At 37.1% G+C, this 23,420-nt stretch overlaps 1 protein-coding gene across 3 annotated transcripts in view; it reads left to right on the top strand.

Annotated features, from left to right (window-relative positions):
• Positions 1-23,420, top strand: part of RPAP2 (RNA polymerase II associated protein 2) — a 34,563-nt gene that overhangs the window by 217 nt on the left and 10,926 nt on the right. For 2 of the 3 annotated variants that reach the window (XM_072343298.1, XM_072343299.1), the window contains exons 2-11: positions 354-399; positions 1,236-1,350; positions 1,773-1,871; positions 2,746-2,811; positions 3,201-3,289; positions 5,472-5,507; positions 6,327-7,269; positions 8,720-8,814; positions 10,325-10,405; positions 16,802-16,870. In XM_072343298.1, the coding sequence (XP_072199399.1) occupies positions 354-399; positions 1,236-1,350; positions 1,773-1,871; positions 2,746-2,811; positions 3,201-3,289; positions 5,472-5,507; positions 6,327-7,269; positions 8,720-8,814; positions 10,325-10,405; positions 16,802-16,870 (1,639 nt within the window). Of the gene's footprint in view, positions 1-353; positions 519-1,235; positions 1,351-1,772; positions 1,872-2,745; positions 2,812-3,200; positions 3,290-5,471; positions 5,508-6,326; positions 7,270-8,719; positions 8,815-10,324; positions 10,406-16,801; positions 16,871-23,420 lie in introns of all 3 variants that reach the window. The other variant, XM_072343300.1, reaches the window with a different exon arrangement.

Below are 23,420 nucleotides of genomic sequence, written 5' to 3' on the forward strand. Positions count from 1 at the left end.
AGCGCCCGCAGGCCGGCACAGCGGGCTCAATCAAACTCCTCGCTGTGCCGGGCGGCAGGACGGCCTCGGCTGGCGGTGCACGACGGTGCCGCGAGCTCGGGGCGGCTCGGCAGGATGCACGGCTGAGGCAAGAGAGCGGCTGCACGGGGCCGTGCTTACCCCGGGAGTGGTACAAAAGCTGTACCTGACACTGCTGAGCGGTTATTGCCTCGCTGAAGGCACGGCCACCAAAAGCACGGCTCTGTGCATTCTGCTGTGCTTGCACAAGTCTTCCTATTTTTTTAAAGTTCCAATGTTTTCCGTTGCTAAAGGAAGAAAAGACACTTATATGCTTCCATGTTTTCGATTTCTAGGAAATAAACGGTCTGCTGCCCCTAAAAATGAAGACGCTGCTCAGAGGTATCATACAGCGGTCACTTTGTTTTGCTTCACTCTGAAACTGTACTCTTTTCCTCCTGTGATTTTGGCTTTGCTGGAGATGACTGACCTCCAGAGACACCAGCATCCACCTCCAGCAGGTTTTTGGCATGATGCTGTGCATCTTTTAACCGAACATCAACCTAGCATTGCTTAGAATAGGCATAGCCATCCTGTTTGGCCAGAGCTGCACATTACATCTGAGCAGGGCTGAAAGCTGCATCCCCTTTAAGCAGCATAGAAGAACATAGTACAGGTGCCTCTGCCAGCTGCTCCCCCTAGATGTCAGACAGCCGCCCATCAGGGAAAGATGCCCAAAGGAATTCAGATTTGCAGTGGTGACACTGATGACAGGAGAACAACTTTCCTGGGGGAGGTGGAGCTACAGGGGCTGTCCCTGTGCTGTCACCTGGCTGCTGCAGTGCAATCGGCCTGTCTGACAGGATGAGAAAGTTCAGCAAAGGCTACAATCTACATATATTGAGAGAATATATTAAAATATGCCTCACTGCAGATACAGGGAAGGTTCAGGAAAATACATGACCAATGGCTGCATGCAAAACTGGAATAGTTCTGTTGTGGTTTGGCAATAAAAGTCGATACTTTTCCTGACTGGGGAGAAAATAAAGCAAAGTTGGAATCTTTTTGTTCGCTTTTAGTGGTTATTACAAAATTTATAGTCCACTTATTGCTTTGTTTGGCCAACTTGATGAGATGCAGAAAATATAAACTACTGTTTTTTCAGAAAAGAAGATATTCAGGTGGGAATTGCTTATGGGAGCTGCTTTCTGTTTCATTCAACATCTCTTATGTTACAGGAAAGCAGCCCTGGAGGCTTCTATGAGAAAAAAGATTGAACTTGAAAAAAAGGCACTGCGTATTGTTGAGCAGCTCCTGGAGGAGGACATTACTGAAGAGTTCCTTCTGAATTCTGTAGGTGTCACAAGTTTTTGTATTACTTTGTATCTTAGTGTCCAACTGTTTTTTTAAAGTCCTTAGAACAGTTTGCTGCAGTTCAGAGCAGACAAGTTCATCCTCTCTTGTCAGCTCTGTCGATGGCTGCCTTATTTTCAAGGGTTCTGCAGTGAAAATATGCTCCGGTTTTGTAGGGTGAGATATAATTGTGAATCTCTCCCTATTAGCATACTTTGTTTATGCTTCTGGGAAGTACAAAAAGTTGAGTCCATATCATGCCCTCTGTGAATTTAGCCAATGGTGCTCTTTACCCCACGGTTCAAGTGCTGTATATTAAACTTACTGTTGTAAAATGGAAAGTACGTATTTGCTTATTTCCATCTGAGTATGAAAAGTGACAGATCTTCCATTATTTTTGAACTATTTTCTTGTCATTGCAGGGAAAATGTATTACTCCATCTCACTATAAGGACGTTGTTGATGAACGGTCTATCATCAAACTATGTGGTTACCCTGTATGTAAAAATAAACTGGAAAATGTAAGTTGCTTTTTTTGACTAATGTTATCATAAGGACCTATTAGCATTTTTTATTCTCTTGCTTATTTTTTTCATTTTAAACTTAGAATGTTAAAACCTAGATTAAAATGCTGTCAGGTATCATTTCAGTATAATGCTTCTGAAGTTAAATCTGATTGGCTGACAACCGTTGCTGTATAAGGGAATCAATTACAATCTATTTGGACAGTAATAAAGATGAATAAGGTATGGCTTCATAGCTATCCTTTGTGCATGCAGAAACATTTTAATCTGTTCCTTCTGTACCTTTGTAAGAAGGGCTGATATGAAAGAGGTAAAACACATGGGTATTACTATGTGACTGCAAATACATCCCCTCCAAAAACAGACTTTACTTGTATCAAAATCAGTCATGCTTAAATACAGTGTATTAGAGCTTAAGTGGAACTATGAGTTCAGTTACATAACCTATAGCATAATACCAGTTGTGATACAACCAGTTACCTGAGAAAAATAAATCAGGAAAGGAAAAATACGTACCATTTTGGACTAAGCATGTCCCAACAGAACTTGGGAACTATTACTTTTCATGTAAGCTCCCCTCTGGATTTGCCTGAATAGTGGCAGTCACACATGAACAGGGTTTCTTCTGAAACAGCTCCATTGGTTCGCTCCCAGCAGAAGCTTTCTTGTAAACCTGAAGTTGTCTACTAAGATGTGAGTGAATAATGAGAAATTGCAATTCTAATGTCTAAGGAGATACAATACCAAGAGAGCTGTTGTAGTACGTAATTCAGTTAAAACTGAATACATTACATATACTGAAAATGTGAACTAAAAGGAAAGTTTTATATAACAATGTGACAATCTTGCTGATGAAAGTGTATCCTTTTAGGTGCCAAAACAGAAGTACAGGATTTCAACAAAAACTAACAGAGTTTACGATATTACTGAAAGAAAGGTATGGTAACAAGCTGTTTTAAAAATGTATTTAATATTGTCTCCAAATCACAAATGCATTTTGTAACAGCACTCGTATAGTGGACTGAATCAGAACCAATGCATTTGGATCTCATCAAAATCATTTTCATAAAGTAAGTAGTGTATTTCCATCTCCAAAATGTCAAGAGTCATATTGAAAACTACAATAAATAAATCAATAAATTCTGTTGCTGTCCAGAATTTACATTGTTAAACAGCTGAATGTTACTGCATGTCTTTTAAACTGTGAGGCCATTTTACAGGTTCAGAATTGCTCTTTGAGTATTTTGGTGTTTTATTAGGTTTTTTTTTTTTTAGTTATTACTACTGAAGATGTCTTTAATCGTATTTTCTATCCTTTATTTCCAGTGCTTTTGCAGCAATTTTTGCTACAAAGCATCTAAATATTTTGAAGCTCAAATTTCCAAGAGTCCAGTATGGATGCGAGAAGAAGAAATGTAAGTGTGACCTTATGTATTTGTAGCTCATTTCGAGGATATTGTTTTCTCAGTCCAAGCTGAAATGCAATTTAATTAGTTGCAATACATCCAAATGGTTAGGCTGAAGCAGAGACAAGTGATTGTGTTAAGTTAGTGTAGTGTTCATGTTAAGTGTTGCTGCCATGTGGATTACTGTAATTGATGTGGCCCAGTTCTAATAATAACTACTCAACAGACTTGACTGCGTTAGTTTAGGGGGCAAACTAGTCGTAAATAATAGTGAACTCCTATTAATTTTAAAATGTATTTATCGTGATTGGATTTTTACAAGCCGTGTAAGATAAAGGAATGATTCATCTTAACCTTACAAGAGGTTTTCTCATTTTAACAGAGCACTTGCATTGGGCTTAAGGTTAGCCTGAAAGTCTGCAAAATGAGAAAGTTCCTTACCCTGCATAAAACTGTCATTTTAGGTTGCCTATTTTCTGTTATTACTGCGACACATTTTGGAAGAGTTACAGTCTATGCTTTAATATATTAAAAAAATTAGGAAACAGGTGTGCAAATAATGAATTGAGCCACTGGGTGTCACTGCTCAACAGTAAATACTTGCCTAGAGAAGGTTCAGCTCATTCATTCCATTTTCATTGTCCAAGCAAGTACCCTTGCTTTCAAGAGAATAAACAATCTGAAACTGTGTGTGAGCTCAGTTTCACGGTAGGAGGATTTATATGAAACGTGGGTCAGTGAGAGGAGAGGCTTAAAACAGCCTGATCTGAGGAATTTGGTAAAACTGTAAAATATTTAAGTAAGCTTACAGGTGTATTCATGGTATTGTTTTGCTCTCTCTAAAGAAACTATTTTTAACATCTCTGTTGTTAACATAAAAAGCAGAGTTCTGATATGTTTGACATAGTTAATTATTCATGCTGGGGTGGGCATATTTTCCAAAACAAACCAACAAATAAATAATAAAGTAATACCAGTTTGCATAAGCATTGTATATGCACACACTGATACACATTTACACATGAAAATATCTGAAATCCTCTTGGAGGATAAAAACCTCCATTTAAAACTTTAAAGAGTAATTATTTGGAGTTAATAGTTTCACTATCTTATCACCTTTACTTTCCAGACTCAGTTCATTTATATGAAAAGTGCAACTTTCATCCTTTTACATTTGTTGTGTTGGTTTTTTTATATATACTGTCCAAGTTTAAGGAGTTATTTCATTGACTTACATTCAGGGCATGCTTAAAAGGTTCTCTGTCATTCATAAGGCAGGTATAGATTTCAATATCCAGTGTTGAATACATTAATTAGCATTGTGATGATACCTTATAACTGAAATGAAGCAGAACTGCAGCTAGAAATTTGGGAAGAAATCCTTCAGAATCTGTTAAGTAACAGTTTTTAGTGTTTCTGGAAACCTCTGGATTCCATTTTCTTAGACCGCTGTAACTTAAGAGCCTATTTTTTTAAACAAACAACATCTCAAATGAAGATATCCTGAATATTCCTGTTTCCTGTAACCATTTGGAGCATTTTTTCTGCAAACTACTGAAGATTGTTTTTCCTATAGAGACCTTGTGACCTATGAGGATCTGAGCATGTTTAGTTCGAGGAAGAAGAAACCAAGGGATGATCTGAAAAGTCTACAACTTGTTGAAAAAAATTACATAGACTACAGACCCAAACTGTTCTTGGTTACTGTCAAAAAACTTAATGAGGAATGTTGGCCATAAATTATGGTATCAGTGGTTTACATTGACACTGGGGAAAAAGGTGTGCTCTAAGAGAGCAGTGGAACAAATCAGTGCATGCAAAAAGGTTCTGAAATCTCAATCCTCAAGATTTAAACTTACAGAAGGTGTGGCTGACCTAATCTGCTGCTGGTAACAGTCTCACTGTCTCAGTAGGTCAGATTAGAGACCTCCAGAGGTCCTTTCTGACTAACATTCATAAGATTTGATAAGTTGTTAAACGTATAATGCTACAGGCCCACACAAATTATGCTCTGTGAATGTGAATGTATGAACCTGCTTCAGCTAACCCTGCTTTGAACAAAGGATGTTGGACTAAGAGATCATTAGAGGTTCTTCTCAGCCCCAACTATGTGTTTTCTGTGTTTGTGTATTTCAAGAGCACTGATTTAGCAGAAAAAAAAAAGTCATCATTCTTTATATTCTTTTTGCAGACCATCAGACATAGAGCTGCTGAAGAAGGGGCAGAGGTACATTGAACAATAATTTGTTATATGCATTTATAGTTAGAAATATTAACACGATATTGGGTAAATCTTTGAAAAGACGTTATTGGACAAAGGGTTAATTGTCTTATTTCTTTTCCTTTGTGATTCTAAACTAGCATGTTTGACCTGTATGATTTAGTGTACAGCTGCTCTTGGCCTATGTGTCATAATTGAGCCTGCTGAAATCTGAAACAAATACACTGTTTATACTTTAAATATTTCATACCACCTATTCTTTATGAAGAAAGGGGTACCAATTATAGGTGATGAAAACGTCTGCACTTCCTATTCTAAAACATCAATATCAGCTCAATTGAATTCACGTTACTCTGTCATCTCTCTGTACCTTGCTGTGTATGGCGACTTTGTTTTCTTTTGGAACGTCCAACCATTAGATGGCAAACTTAAATATGCCAAAAACAAGATCTACTGACTACTGATTTTCAGGTATCGAGTTTATGTGTATATTGAGATACTGATCTACATTTTAAAATGGAAATACTTTAAAATTCTTCATACTAAATTGGAACTTAAGTCTGTCTTTAATAACAACTTGTTTACTATTCTAACTGCCACTAAGCATCTGGGAACTAGTTTCTCTAAATAGCATTTAAACTTGCCATCTTAATTGCAAAACATTAGAACTCTGAGTTTAAAGATGATTTCTAGAGAAAAAAAAAAAAAAGTATACACTTTCTATACAGGAACAAGGTTCTATTATCTTACTTTTATATAATAATTTTCTAATCTCACATAACATCAAGTCCTTATTTCACTGATGACTTGTGTTTTGTGTTACAGTGGCCAATCTGGAGAAGAGGTGAAACTATGTGATGAAGTAGTTAAAGCTTCTGACATTGAAAATCCTAAGGTATCTTCAACACCATATGAAGCTGCTTCTTATGGCACAGCCAGTGATAGCAGCAGCGATACCGAACAGGAATTTGTTTCTTCTGTTCTACCGGGAAGTCAGTCAAGTTCAGCCAGTCTTACACAGCAATTGCACAGAAACAGCATCCTCAAAAAGAAGCACGCTCAGAAAGTCTATTCCAGCCCTAAGTCTGAAGGCTCAGACATGGTGGAAGTCACTGAACAACTCTCCAGTTGTAAATTAGATGCTCAGGAAGAAATGCATGCTTGCACAGTTCAAAAGAAAATAACTGCGACGCCCTCAAAAAGCACTACTCCAGGAGAATCAAATGCTTCTGAGAACTGTGAGAATACCCACAGCAATTCACAGGTAGTCTTCCTAGGTGTGAGCAAAAAAGGAGCGGAATACCTTAAAACACTAGTTAATTCAAAACAACATGAAAAAATTCAACTGGGGCATTCAGTTCCTTTCTCAGTTGCCAAACGCAGTTTATTAGAACTGCTTAAGCAAACACTTACAGAATGGAGAACTGAGGAAACCTTGAAGTTTTTGTACGGCCCAAACTACACTTTATGCTCATCAGGATGCCTATTATCTGCCAACCAAGAAAATGAAGAACTTGACGAGGATGACTTAGATACACCTGAAGATCTTAACAGCGCTGATGTAGGGAAATCTGAAAACAGTCTGAACTATTCCTTACCTTTTATGGGCTCAGGTGAAACAGTTAAGCCTGTGCCTAGTTATGAACGATTAAAAGAAGAAACAGAGTTCCTGCAGCTCCGAGTAAGAGAGTTCTATAAAGGAAAGTGCATCTTGACTGAAGAGGAGTTAGCACATACAGAAACAGATGAACATTCAAGTACAGACAAAGTAAGTGCCTAATAGAACAGTGTCCAGGCTGCTTAAATCCTGCTTTTAAGTAGATATTACAAGCTGTTTGTTGCTGCGTTTGTAAATGGATATGGCCATGGTAGCATCAACCTATTAATATAAAATACTAAAAGTTAGATTGGATAGATTCAAAACAATCCCATAAGACTGAAGAAAATTATTTTAGGCTGATGAGAATGAATTCAACTTTTTGGGAAACATTCAGTCCTGGTAGCTTCCTTACAGCTTGTGAAACACGAAAGATGCCTTGGCTACTTGAGCACAATCTGAACATGGACTGAAACAAGCAGAGGCAAGTACTGGCAATCAGGAATAGGAAAGAAGATCTATATGGGCCCTATATAGTTTTTGTAGCAAATGAGAACAGGTAGCACTATTACTACTGTAATCTTAGTAGAAAAATGAAGTACAACTACTGTCACCACTTCCCAGGCCTGTCCTTTTCATCATCTCTACAACTGTAGCGTTGTATAATTGCAATGAGATGAAGCTGCTAAAGAACCCCATGTGAGAATAGCTCACTGGCAAGAAAAAACTGGTGACTTCTGTGACTTTCTGGGGAGATGGAAGGACTAGGACTCCTGCAACAAAGGCTTTCTGTAAAACCGCTGCCTTGCAGGGTAAATGAGGTTTGCTTAGAAGAAACAAACCCATTATAGGACAGAATAGGTCTTGGGTGAAAGAGAAACTGGAGCTGTTTTTTCCTCCACCTTTAATTCATTACCTAAAATCTATATTAACTTTTTCTTTTTTTGCCTTTAATTCATGACAGAGAGTCTCGAGATTGGATTTATTTCTTCTTTTGAGTAAGACTAGAGCTCTGGCATCACTAGTTAAAATTCTCTGAGCTGGTGGGTGCCTGCTGATTTGTTTGAATATGTTGCTGCAACATAGACAGTCTGGGGGGAAGAGTCTGGAGTATTTGCAGAACTAAAGAAATAGAGTGGTCTGAAGTTTATCAGGGTAGGCAGACCATCTGACAGCAACCAGGTCTTCTTGTCAATACAGTAAAACAATACATTAACTATCCTAGGTAGGCTGTACAGTTTGTACAAGCATGTGAAATTGCTTTTGTATTTAAAGATCAAGTGTATTATGAACACAAGAAGGCATAACTTTCATAATATTGCTTCTTTTAAAATAAAGCTACTACACTGCTTTTTGTAGAAAAGTGTAGAGTGACTAGTTGAAGTAAAGTATCCAGCATACAGCTTTGCAAGGAAAGGGGAAAGGCAAGTGAGCTGCAAACTCTGTGTTGAATGAAATTAACCAGAGTTCTGTCCATTAACACATTACTGGCTGCTTTTTTCTGTGCAGAGATGAGAGTTTTCCTATGTTTAAACATCATTTGATAAGCTGTGACTATTTTAATGCATTGACTGCAATTAAATATTAGCATGTAATTAAAGGTTTTAATATGGTAATACAGGACGATCAACAGCAAGACCTCACGTTCCCACTTGTTGATTCAAATGCACAAATGCAGATTAGAAAGCGAATTGTCCTGGAAAAACTGAGAAAAGCGTAAGTATTCCTTACTTCAGTAACTGTCAATATGGAGATCATCATCATTTAAGTAATAAACACACTGTGCAAGGATATTCTTCACCTTTTTCTGGTGGCATTATTCATGACCTGTATTGCCCTAAAGAAATCATTTCTGACCCTGTCATGCTTTATGGAGTAGCAGATGTCAGTTTGCACAGCCTGCTGAGATAAATGTCAGAATCTTGCTTCTAAGATGGTGTCTAAGATAAACTTGTCAACTACAAGCTCTAGTGCATGTAAGAATGGACAAGTTGTAGCATTTAAGGCTGGCAGGACAGCATGTTCCTGTTCGTCAGTAGTTGTTAGAAATCTGCCGTGCCATTACACTGAAAATATTTATGTTTTCTTTATCTAAATGTTGCTTTAACATATGGAGCTTAAAATGAAAATGTGCTTCAAAAAAATCTGCAGAAAGCACTTAATTTTTCATCCTCCTTTCCCTCAGATTCCTGGAAACATCTGAAGTACCTAAATTAAGTTCTTTAAAAGCGGGTTCTGAGGGATATAAAATAGGAACTGGCAATCAGCAATAAATATATGTGTATGTAAATAATAATATATAGCTGTAAGCACTTTATGTATACACTACTTGTAATTTTAATTGTAGTTTTAATTGATTTTGTGGTTCAGATGAAGTTGGTGGGAATACACAGTTCTAGCAAAATGTGCAGTGATATAAAGACAACTAGAAATATTGACTATTCCAACAGTACCAGCACAGTACCCATACATATAATTAATTGGATATTCAAATGGATATTCAAAAAGTTGCTAACTGTTAAACAAGCAAACAGAAGCAAAATTTTTAGCTTAAATCCACATCTGATAGCAATAGATGGTATCCCCAAACGCTGGCAGTAACAATAACTAGTTAAGCAGTATGTGTGATTTGCAGTGTTCTCTATCAGAGTTGTATACATTCAAGCAGGGAAGCAATCCACCATTGAAATTTTCTGATTGCCCTGCTAACATCTTTGTCCGAATTATCAGATTTCCAGCTGAGTGGTATTTCTGTTGCATCGTTGTTGCATCATATGCAAGTCTAAGATTAACAGATATATTCTTTATGTGAACGACAGTTAGGCATGTGAGTTTCCTTTTGTACTGTTATTTTTTAACCAATATAAACTTTTAAAGTATTTACAAAGCCTGAAATTCCAGGATTTATAATGAAAAACATTTGATTTTTATTGTAAGAATGTTATGTCTGAGCCAACATGGAATTTAATAGAACATGCATGTAAAACTATATTCAATTTCTACTTTATGTTCATGCTAAACTGGAGCTTCTTATAAGAAAAATGTTATAAAAGTGAAGATATTGCCCAGAAAGCACTGAGAGGAATCTGAAATGTAAACTATATGCCAAATCTATTGCACAAATCTTTTTTCCCTTTTCATTACCTTCAGTGAGCTCTGATGGAAGCCTTACTTGAGGAGAAATTAAGAGACAAAAACATATTAATCAGTGTTTCTTGCCTTCTAGATTACCTGCAGTTTTGGGCCCTCTTCAGATTACATTAGGGGATGTCTACACAGAGCTTAAAAATCTTGTCAAAACTTTCCGGTAAGTATCGGTCTTAATTTAGCAATTCTTGATTGACTAAACATCCCATTATTTGTATTTGTGATCTGGGCACAGAGAGGCTGTGTGTGCATGTAGGAAATGTCACAATCCCTGTGGACTAACAAGTCAGCCCCTTCCTTGCTCCTGACAGTGGCTGTGTCACCAGGAGTATTTGTGGATTTTTAAAAACTAGGCCAGTGGTCTCTAGAGGATGATGGTGAGTCTTTTAAAGGTTCTGCTACCTCATCGCCTCCTATTAAGTGTGAGTTTATGACATCTGTCACTTTCTTTTGCTCTGGCTCCGTGTAGCTGAGCTATCAGGATTTAGTATAATTAATAATTATTACCACTAACTTCTCAAAATGGAAAGAAGATCCAGCTTGACCTTTCTTGCTCCTAATTTCAAAGGGAAGTAGGTCTAGGGTATGATCCTTCACCACAGATAGATAGTCAGAAGCTCTGCAGAGGATACTTAAAAACACAGGGACTAAAGAAAAGGGAATAATAGAATAGTAGTAACTTCACAAAATGGTTCTAGCTTTTTGGGTCGCCCTGACACTTACGTCTTGGACCCAGATTATGCTTTGCATCTTGACACCTTGTCAGGAAGGGAGCAACAAGAGTTGCTAACTGTGTGTAGGCTGTTACTCTTGAAACAAGTTTCCTCTCTGCCACCTCCCATCACGCGCAATGTTTACATGTAGATTCACCAAAGTTCATTCTTGTGGCATCTGAGACATGAAATCTAGTCTTTGGTGAATAGAAACCCAACTCTTCCTGTTCCCTTATAATTTGCCTGATAGTCAGAGAAATGCCATTGGAACACAGATCTCAGTACGTTCCAGACTTTTGTTTTTGTTGAGGATTTTCATTTGTTTTGTTTTTTTAACTATGGAAGATGTGTTTCTTTTTCTTTCTGCTGATTCTGTGCACAGTCTTTTCTAAATGTAAGAGTTCTTGTGTTTGGACCTCATTCTGCACCTGTAGTCATTTAGCTGTGATTTAGATTTTAACAACATTGCAACCATAGAAGATATTTTTTGTTATACTGAAGTAGCATCGATATGATGTGTGTACACCTGCTCTTTGAATTAGGTCTTTGTGTCTTAAAAATGCATTTCTGTTGCTCTGCGGTATAAACGCTTACTAGTCACTTCAGCTGAAAAACCTCAAAAGCAGAACTTATATTTTAAATTATTTTTGCTATTCAGAGATAACGTGGCCTGAATATCAGGTTTCAAAAGCAGTTCGCTGCATAGGAGCTTTGCTGTAGGAGGGCAAAGTAGCCTACTCAAAACATAACAACAAAGATAAATTGCTTAGAAATACAGCATTTTGGGAAAGGATAACAATTGTGAGTGCTACACAAGAATTTATTACTGTTTTATATGCATCTCACAACAGGTGGAGTTTTTAGTGTTGCTGAAAGTAAAGTAATTTGAAAATACTGGAAATAGAGAAGTAATAAAATTATTTGAGTCTTTCCTCCTTGTATTTCTGGTATAAAACTGACTGACAGAAAAGCTATCTCTAGCAGAAGGCATGGGTTTGAATCTCTAGTGCCATACTTAAATTTAATCAATATGAGTCTCTCCAACTCATAGATTGATTGCTTTTGCAGGGGATAAATTATAACCTGTGTTTATGTTTGTAGGGTTTAGAAATTTAAATCTTACTTTCTTTGTTAATATGGTTAAAACGCCTGATGAGTAGGGAGGTAGCACTGCTAGTGAACTTCCTTCTCATACTAGAAATATTTCAGTCTGAAGAACTTGCTGAAGAGGGAAGGAAGTAAAATGCATGTCAGTAGTAGAGCTTAGCTGAAGAAGGGTAAAAGAGCATGTTGTGAACTAAGCAACAACAATTTTCAGCTCCATTGGTTTTTAAAGGAACACTTGCAGTTCAGCCTCCTTTGGGCAACATATTATTCAATCACCACTGCTGGGAAATGCACTAGAGGCATCTCAAGAGACATTTTAGAATGGTTAAAGCTCTTCCCAAATAAAGTCCCACAGCGCCTGTAAGCTTTTGTTACGAAAACTGAGATGTCAAATATTCTCCAGAGCGTGTAAGGGCATTTTGTTAAAAGATGAAGACAAAATTAGCTATTTATATAGAAATTGAGGCTATATTATTATGTTTGTGAATGTCTGATTTTATTTTTTTAAGTTTAGTATTGCACGTTGAAAATAGAAGTTCTGCTGTACCTTAAGGTTACATACATTTTATGGCACTTGTCATTCACAGATTCTCATAATGAATGTGATATTGCTGTTTATTAAATATGTGTTCAAAATTCTCTATTACAGCTTTGTCTTATCTACCTGCTATTCATGTTGGACTATTTTCCTGTATCAAATTATTTCCTAGAAATCAGAAAATGCTGAGGTGGTGAGCACCTGTGGTGCTGAGTTTCTTTCCTTTAATTCAGGTGTTCTGATGTTCCTGTTCAAATTATAGCACAAGTACTTAAATTTGCTGCTGTGGCAGGCACTGGTTACAGTTCAGGCCAGCATTTGCTAATGGAGTTCCACCAGCAAAATCAGTGGATAAAAGTAACTGAATGGGGAGATAATCAAAGGAAAAAGAACAACTGCGTGTGCTCTTTGTGTCGTCATTGGGTTTAGTTTTCCATTTACTGGTTACCTCAACCTCGGATTCCTCTGTATTCCCAGAATATGGAAATATTAGAGTTCACTTTTTTTGCAGGCTGAGCTCCAGTCAGTTACCGGAATGTGGTTTGCAATGAAATTTGTCTGCATCTTATTCTTCAGTCCTTTACCTGTCAGTTTCTGTCACTGTGATGAATCTACTCATTCTGAGCTCTTTTGTATGAGCTTTGGTGGTCCTTTTGTCTAATGGCTGAGGGAAGAAGTTAGCCTAGCCATTGCACATCCTTCCTGCAAGCTGTGCTGGCATGAGCCACAGTACTCACAAATGAGCATCTGAGAAACCCATCCAGCATTTTTGGCTTACCTATCCATTCTTACAGTTTAAGAAAACAGAGGCACTCACTTTTGAAAAGTTGCATATTCCTTTCTTTCTTTAGATAGGTGTGAGAAAGTTTAACCACACTCTCTAACAGAATATTTCTGTGCCCAAATCATGTCCTAAGCTTTTGCAGTGTTTAAGCATTACCATATTATGTGTGAGGCAAATCTGGTGACCTTTTCCTCCTGTCTTTCATGGATTGTTCTGAAGTACTAGTTATGGCCAAAGGCAAGACGAAGAATTAATGAACCATTTTTGCAGAGGACTTGCACTTCCCTGTTTCCTGAAAGCTTTACTCTTCAGAGGCCTTAGTGCTGACACACAGCTTGTTCTTGAAAGTGACTGCCCTTCCACTGCTCCATATTACTTAAGGCTTCACACCTGTAGGTTGCTAGCTTTAGTCTGATCAGCCTAAAATGTTTTCTTTTTCAGTTGCACAAGTGCTTTAGGACAGGTGTTGTGCTGAAAGGTTGTGGAAGCCTCACTTCATCCAGTCCAGTGACAGTAGTACATCGGCAGATTCATACTGGCATATCCTGCTGGTTATCTGCATCTTATGACTGCCTCCTTCATAAATAGCATATTGATGGCAATGACTACTGTTGAGACCTTGCCAATCAATACTAACATTGAATAAGAGTTAATTGACACAAATAACTGCATCTCTCAGTTTGTGTACAAGAATGACACCTTCCTGTGCTCTAATCAATATAAACTCCTTGTAGAGCTATGAAATAAAGATGCTTTCTCTATTTGACAGAGTTTTCCCATGTGTTTTGGATCTGTCTCTTCCATTGTGTCTTATCATAGCAGATTAACTGGAATGTTACATATGAATTGTCTGTCAAGATGATTCCATCAGACATTTCTTAGTGTTTATCGCTGTCATCAGCATTGAGTCAAGACCTTTCAGCCTTTGTTTGGGGTCTTTTCCTATAACCAGAAAAATGAAACAGTTTATCAGTTACTAGCTTTGCTGCCAGCTACTGCCATTTGCTCTTTTAACAGTAGTTGGTAAATGTGCATCTTTTGATTAAGAAAAACCATTTGTATTTACCAATACTATTAGTTCTAGTTTGACATCATGATTCCTATACACGTAGTATTATATGTTGCTTTTCCTTTTGTCATTTAACAAAACTAGGGCTGTTGAGATACTAATTCAGTAATTACTGCTTCAAGAAAGTCTTACTTTGATAGTAGACTTGAGGGAGAAAACAGGATGATACTGCTTTAATCATTACTATCTGTGCATTTTTAAATTAAGGGAAATGATCCTATTAAGATGCCTTATTTACAACTGAATTTTTAATAATGATTTCAGATACAACTGGGTACAATTTTCCTAAAGTGAGAGAAGAGCATTTGAGTTTTAACAATGGCAAGTATGAACACTTTACCAGTGTTCTTGGGTGTTTCTGCTATCTAATTTCCTATAGAAATTAAAAGCCTTACTGAGTGAAGAAAACCATGGAATTCAATTTGTTGAGAGGTATTTCAGTTTAAAACTACCCTTTGGAGGAGGAAAAGTAAGAAGACTACATTGGAAACTTCAGTGTTTAGCTGATCTTCACAGATCGTTATGCTTTGGGATCCCTTGAGCTCGGTTCTGTTCTGATCCTAAAGCTGGATTTATTGCACTCAATTGGAAGAAAGGGTATGCCAATATATACACACAGCTGCATTTCAGTGATGAATTAGAGGCAGAGTTAGCTTTTGAGTTTTTTGGAGCTTCCATTGATTGCATTACAAGCATCTGTCATGCTACCATGATCACACTTAGTACTATTTGGATAAAATCATCAGAGCTGATAAGGTGAAGGGACTCAGCAATAACATTTCTATGACTAGGCTAACAGTTATAGAAAACTCCCAGGTGTTAAACCTTCCTTTGAAGTGTCCAAAACAGATTTAAGTCTTTTCTCCTAAAATGAACCTTGAACATGGTATAGAAGTCTATTGTTCTACCTCTGCAGTGGTTGATGTCCTCTATCTCTATTGTCTCCTCTTCTAATGAAGAATGTAAAGCCCCAATGGAGCAGGTGAAATTCCTACTTTTAGGAAATCCCTGCTTCTAGAAAAAAGGGCTTATTTTCAGACCTATTAGCAAAATTGGTCTTCTCCAGTGCCAGTAGACACGTGTGAGTGATAGAATAGCTTCATTCTGGGTGTGATTTATGCAAGACTATAGAGAAGAGAAGCAGAGTGGAAGAAGAAAATGAAAATACTAAAGAACTCACCCCTTCAGCATTTCTGTTACATGGCAGCATCTGTCTAAATAAAATTAACTCTGCTAGCTTTTCTTGGATTCCTACATAACTACACATTCTTTTTGAGCTGTGGCTTTTCTATAAAATTGCTCATCACAACAGCACCAGTCATGCTGAAATTCAGCCATAAAACAATTCTTATGTGAATTGTTAACTCACGTTAATATTTGACTTTAAGCAAAACTGTATTATAATGAATTAAACCACATGGACCAGAGAATAGAAGATGTAGCAATCCTGTTGTTGAACATCTTTGTGGTTCTTCATTTACACATTATTTTCCTGTTATGTCTGAACTGATCCCCAGTGCTTAAACTAGAATTGTAGGTTTCCATTTTAATAATAACAGGAATCATCAGAGAATTATTGCCAGTATCTTAAAATTTCCCAGACGTTCATGCATGTAATGCTGCAATATGATGGGAAATACAGCAAAAATATCACGGTAGCACAATCCTATGCTGCAGCAACTGTGAATTCAGAAATCAAAGGAAAAAAAACTGTTTACCTTTGGAAGGCCTCCACTAGGCAGGGATCTCCAGCAAGGTCCTCTCACCTCCACTGCCAGCCCTTACATGAAGTCTGGGAAGGGGTGGATCCTGATTCCATTCCTTCCAGTCACTCAGGTGCATTGAATGCAGCTGAGCTCCCCTGGGTTGGCCCTGCCTTCCCACCACGTGCTCAATCACTGTTTCAAGCTGTGACTTAGCATTTTTGCTATGGTGCAACATTAGCTTTTATAGCAAATGTGGATCTGAAACCAATAAGGAAGACATTGAGTGTAGAAGGCCCATCTTTAAAGAAAGCATATGTGCAGTTCCTGGAATTTCCTATAGGGTGTCAGGGAGAGTTGAGTCCTCAGAGCAGCCAAAACTATGAATTCAAAGAACTGGCTTCTGTTCTATCTTCCTCATGCCACTTCTCTCTGGAACAAAGACACATACTGGCAATTTTGCACTTCCTCTCAGACTGGCTGAGAGGAGACAGTAAGTTGGCTAATGGCTCGCATGCAACTGTAACTGCAACATTGTTATTTGACATACTAAGTCTTTGAAGGGCTTACTTGATTCAGCAGTTAAAATCTGTTTACTTTCACTATGAAATGTCTTGATTTTTTTTAATTGCTATTTTTCAGGTTAACAAACAGAAATATTATACACAAAATGCCTGAATGGACTCTAATTGCTATTGTTCTGTTATCTGTGTAAGTACCCTTTTATTCTCATACACAATTGTCCTAACTAGCCTGTCAAGGGAAGATCTGGTTTTCAGATTAACAGAGGAAAGACTTTTTGAAATCGACTGGAGGAATCAACAGAGATATTTTTAATGCAAATGAAATAAAATATTTGAAACAAAACGTTAGCAGCGGACAAGCAGTGTTATTCTTAAGAGTTAATTAAGTTTCAGATATTTTTAAATAAGGATGGAAGGGGATATTTCAGTCTCTTCTATTCACTACAGCCCTTCTCTAATAGTAGGACAAAATGACATATTATTTGAGTGTTGTGTTCTTGTTTTAATGTCACTTTCACAATTAAAGGCAAATTATTTCCTTGAAGGTAAGTATTTTTCAGTAAAATTGTACGCATAGGCATGAATTATAAAAGCTGTGGTCATATGCATCAAGAAAATTCCTTAATTTATATTTTCCAAATTAAGTACATTTTTAAAGCTAAGAATATAAACAGTGCTATGTATAAAACAGACAGTTCTCTATGAAATTCACATTAAGCATTATTTAACATTAGCTCCTCTTTTAAGGAATCACTGGAGGTTTCACATAGTGTCAGGCCCAGCTTTTCAATAGGGTTAAACCATCAAGCAATCTTTGTATGTCTTTCAGCTTGAATTACAAGATTGCAGAAATCTTATTTCAGAGACCATTTATTACTGCACTGCTGCTTCTTCTTTTGCGTTTCCTGGGTCACTGGAGCCAGTAGGACAGAGAAGTACTTACAGATATTCACAGGTCAAGAGATGTTGTGGGCCAACCGCATAGCATCCCCAGTACTGCATTTACTTTCTTTGATATTACTTCAGTCTGACACATTGTTCTGGCTTTACTGTCCCAAGGAAGGCTACACCAGTAGGCATTAGAGCAGGCTTCAGCGAGCCTTGCATCTCTGTCACCCAGCCAGATACCGCTCAAATGATTCATTAAATCAGAACATAGAAAGTAACTTTACTTGAATGCCTTGGCATACATTTTTTATCAACTATAAGAACAAATCTTTTGTCATTTTTACTATATATTCTTATGGTTGAATTGGTAATTTGTGAAACAGATCTTATTAATTTTTCAAGTAGCTTCTGTACATTTAAGGAAACCGTGACTCTTCTGAATGGAAGGTGAAATATGTTGCTGGTCTGTGCTGCATTATGATGAGGTCTAAATGTTTTAATAGCTAATGGTTGTTTTACAATTGCTTTTAAATGTTCTACAAGTAGCAGGCAGTCTTGGTAGCAATCAGTAGAAGAAGAGAACCAAGATTGTTGTTTTTTTACCTTTGCTTTCTAAGGCTCCAGGCCTAAACAAATGAGTTATATTTGATAGAAAAGTAGGGTGGGTTTTATTTCTAATACTGTTCCAGTAAAGTATTCCAAAGTCTTGACCTGGTCCCAGACACAGGTTGACTATTTTGTCATGATGCTCAGGAGTGCAGTAGCATAAGCAAGACCCTGAAACTTCCTCTTTCCAGCAGGAAGACCAACCACATTAAATATACCTTGTGCTGCATGAGGTGTAAGAACACAAACTAAAGAAAGCAGCATGAGTATGGGACTTCAGGGTATACATGAAAAGAAACTTCTAAGTCTTAAAGTAGTTTTGTTTTGTTTGGAAGGAGGCAAACCTTGTTTAAAGTAGCAACTGTTGGACTTGCACCCGACTTTGTACATCGATATTGTGGCTCACCACTTCCTTCTCCTAGGGACATACAGCGTGCTTAAGTTCACAGTGCACTTTCAGAGTACAATGACACTTTCTGTGGTATGCTATTGGGAGATTCAATATTATCATTACAGACTTAAAGACTCATCACTGCTTAATACTTTGTATCATGATAATGTTATCCTTTCTTCATTAAGAGTTTGTGGATTAAATCTTCGTGGAACAGAGGATAGCCACATGTAGGATAGTCCCACTGACTAATCTTACCCCTAACTGTAGTGCTTAAATTGTAGTGCTGGGCTTCCTTTGTATTCTGCTGGCCCTCCAAAAATTATTCTAAGTACTTACATGCCCTCAAATTTATCGACTGTTAAAGAAACTTGAATTTCTAATTCATTGTTCTGAAGTAAAGTACCTGACAGTAAGTGGTCTGACCGTCTTTCTAGAATTATAAAATGTTGGAGATCCCAGTGGTGAGGCATTTCCTCTTTCTAGTGAACAGCTGGATTTATTCAATCAAATTGAAAATCTAGCCTGAGGCACTCCTGTCTTTGTGACCGAACTGACTTTCTTAGAATACCCTTCAACAGCCAGAGAATTTGGTGTGAATGTTTGCATTCATGCCTGTTGTGGTGTGGCTGACTCTATAATGATCTGTAGATCAAATTTCTGATTAATTTGCCCATTAGGTGTGGTAAATTTTAGTATCTCCTTATCATATTTAGTACCAACGTTAAGTAGAATTTTATGTTACACTAGTAGCTAGTTCATAATGTAAACTAGAAAGCAGAAGCTGCGTCTTTTTCTCCCAAAGTACTTTACAAGATGTTAAACAGAAGCAGATAAATAGATACACACACTGTAGTCAAGACGGAATGGAGAGAGCAGTGGGAAGATTGGTTGCTATATAAGCATGGGCATTTGCTGTTTTACCTTATACCCCTGGTACAGTCTAATGGAAAGCTTTCAAGATATTTTCAGGAAATGTCTGCTTTCATCTTATTTATCTGAGCTGGCTGGTTCCAGTGAACTGTGGTCAGCTTCATCTACAAAGCCTATGCAAGAGGTTCCTCCCACTAAAAGCTTTGAAACGTTTCAGAATGTTCTGGGATTAGCGTATAGGCATTGGGCTGCGGTATTTAAACAAACTCAAAATGACCATGATCACACAACAAAAGCCATCGTTATGTGTGTGCAGCCACTTTAGATAAATGTGTCGTGTGGAGATGTACTCTGGAGGTTTACTCTCCTGGAGATAGCAGTTCAGGAACTGGAGAATTTTACGTTCAACTATGCATTTTTACTTCTTTGCACAGCAGAGCATTTGTATTATTCAACACTGAAATTCCTAAGGTATTTTCAGACAAATTTGGATGTTTATGATATCTCTGCTCTCTTCTTCCCTGGAAACATGAAAATACGTATCAGATATGAATCAGATTTGCAGACTGACTATAAAAATGGCACTTGGACTCAAGATAGCAGGTTGTTTTTTTTTTCCCAAAGAAACCACTTAAAAACCAGGGGATGATCTTTTGTTCCACATCTGATGACAGAAAGCAGGTTTCAGCTGAGAAGAGTTGTTCATAATGGAGCAAGAAATGCAATTTTTTTACCCCTTAAACAGTTTGCAGGACCAGAAGCCCAAAAAACTGACTTTCTGTAAAAGCATTTGAAATTCAGGCGCAGTTTTTGTCTCTCCTCTCGCTCTCAACTTGTAGTTTTTTGTGAAATAAAGAAAAGACAAGGTTTTCAACATGGTTAAAAAATATACATATATATTCCTTTTTTCATTCGTTATAGTTTTAGATTGTCATTTGCTAAGTGTGAACTCAAACATGTTTTCTGTTAAGCAGTTCTTACTTATCAGCATTTCCTAAGCAAACGCAATCTGCTTATTTGGCATAATGTGCAGGAGATCAGTATTACTTCACTTCCTCCCAGCATGTTCCAGTATCACTTCGGAAATATAAATACATAGAAGAGTATTTTGTCGGATTGCAGTGTTGTTCATTGGGATGTTAATCAGTGCCAACTTTAAAATTAATTAATTAAATATCTTGTTCATTTGTAAAGGAGAAAGAAGAAGAGACCCTGGCAGTTTGAAAGAATCTCCTAATAAGAAAAAAAGAAAAAAAATGCAAAAAAAAAAAAAAAAAAAAAAAAAAAAAAAAAAAGTGTTTTCCTGACTAATCCCTTTACTAGAGGGGGAACATAAATCTAGAAATAGTTTTATGCAGAGCGAAATTCTGGAGCTGCTTCTTCAGTTGCCCTTGTCAATTTCATATTCCAAATGCAGTTCATGAATTGAAAATATGGTAGTAGAAAAAGTACTTTCCTCTGCCAGTTCTTTTCCTTCTGTATAAGTAAACGTGATTTTTGTTGCAAATTCTGTTTCAAGCCTCTGAAGGATAGCATGGCCAGTGCTGGAAGACATTTTTGTGTTGACTCTCTGGCAAGCTGTTGCAGTTCATGTCCTATTGAACTTCATGCCACAAATACATGATGATCAAGCAGATGGAAAAAACGTCCAGCACTATTAACGAGAGAATTCTTTTAAATTTATACTCATTGAAAATGTATATATTAAGCAGATTTTCTTTTGTAGTCATATTTTCTCCTCCTTACATAATTGCTTCATACATCTTCGCTTGTTCGAAGTCATGCCGTAACAGAGTAAGTTGCACAGACAAACTGTAATATAGACGGTTCTGAAGTAAAGCTTCAGAAGACGTGCTTAATGCAGTTCATGTTAGTTTTAAATACATTTTAACTTCAACCGCTGAGCAAACTAAACTGTTAAATTTGCAACTGAGTCTCAAAGCTCTAACCTTACGAAAATATACTCGTTTCCTTATTAATAATTAATCTTAATACATTCAATGTAAACATTTTTTGATCATGAAGCACAACCCATCTGTTATAAGAAAAACATGACTGACGCACAAATGTGTCTTTTATTTTCAAAGTTTTAATTTTATCTTGGTAAACTTTCTGAAGAACAGCCTACATTTGCTGGGGACATGACACATAGAGTTCTTGACTTAGGGGAAATTTGATAGTAAGATGCAAATCAGTGCTGATTTGGCTTTTTTTTTTTCTCTCTCTCTCTCAAAAAAGAAAAACACAGAGGCATAGAGCACTGTAAAGGTTATTACAGCTTCCTACAATGTGATCTGCTGTTATTTTGTACCAGCTGAATTTCTAGCTTGGGTTCTGGATTACTTTTTTTGTTCTGTGCAGAGGGGTAATGATATCACTACTAGCCTAAGAGATGAGTCCTGTTCTTTCAGTTCTGAAATACATTTTGCCTAAAGTAGAAGTGGTATTACTGAACTCTTCTGGAACCAATACAGCATAAGGACTCTGACTGTGGAAATCCCTGAAAGTGCAGCATTTTTTCGAAGATGTGATCAGTCCTTTCCTTGCAGTGCTTATTGCAGATTATGAAATGTAAAACTTGATAATGCCAGACAGTAAGATGGGCTGTCTAGAAAAGGCAGTACTTCATTCCGGAGATCCTTTTTTCTTTTGTCTTACTCCTGTTGAAAGTGGCAGATCTGACAAGACAGACAGTATTTTTGCTATGAAATAAATAAATTCTATTAAGCAGGAAGAATCCTGGGAGTTATTAAAAAACATGAAGATCTTCAAAACCTGGCTCTATAAAACTGAGCTAAGGTATAATTTGCTTGACTTAGAGCAGTAGTCCACAGGACTACTTAAAGACTCATGCAACAAAGATCTGCGTTAGGGGGAAATTAAGTAGAGATGCGTTTCAATAGCTTTCATGCAGGTAATGTTATGCTGGAGAGCGTTGCCATTTCTCTAATACCCTACAGTGAGTGGAGATAAACTGAAAATTAATTAGAAGCATGAAAAATTAATTCAGAAAGCAGGCAAACAATTTGTGATGTGATAAATGATAGTGAGTAGTAAACTGATGAACCAGAGACTCATCTTCGCTTCCTGATAATGCAGGAATCAAGTGCAAAGAACTCTGTACTTCTCCTTTGTATGTCACTTCTTGAGACATAAAAGCCTTTTGACTCTGAGAGTCCACATCCACTCTGGCAATTGATTAAGTTCTGTTCCTAATATGGGATGTTAACACTGAAGGCAAAAAATTAATTTCAGTATTTTCTGAAGTGTGTTCCTTTCATGCTCATAAAAACAATGAGAAAATGCAGCCTCATTTAGGAGTCCTTATGTTTAACTTCTGGGGAAAAAAAATTGGACACAGTTGAAGCAAATCTATTCCTAGCATGTCTCTTTACTCAGCTGCATTATTCCAGGTGTTTGGTCTGTATATCAGAGTGAAAGGCAGGCAATCAAGTTACAATGTTAGAAAGTTCTATAACTAAACTATAATCGATTTTATGATCATTGTTCCCATAGTATCTGAGTGCAGGTGAGTACATTTTACAAAGTCAAGTATTGACAAATTATTTACCTAAGCTTGTTATGTTGTAGCTGTTCCACCTGTATGACAGTATAGTTCTGATTTAATATTTATTGAAGGGGTTGTTTTGTTTTGTCAGGGTTTTTTTACATACCATTGAGATAGAGACTTATCAGTGATAGATTGCCAGTATATGACAGCAAAAAAAAAACAACAAACCACCAAACAACAAGACAACAACACTGACAATGAAAACAACTGCGAAAATGGATGTGGTTGAAATATAGATGCATTTTTGCATCTTTTAGATATTGAGTGGTTTCAATGCATGTATACAGTAATTTATACAACAGTGCGTACTTTACAAAACACTAGCAAGCATTACAGAGACTGAAATGTTTATCTTAGCATTTCTGAATCTCACAGTGTCCTCTATCTGTGCGTACTTGAATGTAACTA

This window comes from Excalfactoria chinensis, chromosome 8 (assembly GCF_039878825.1).
Source record: "Excalfactoria chinensis isolate bCotChi1 chromosome 8, bCotChi1.hap2, whole genome shotgun sequence".
Lineage (NCBI taxonomy): Eukaryota > Metazoa > Chordata > Aves > Galliformes > Phasianidae > Excalfactoria > Excalfactoria chinensis.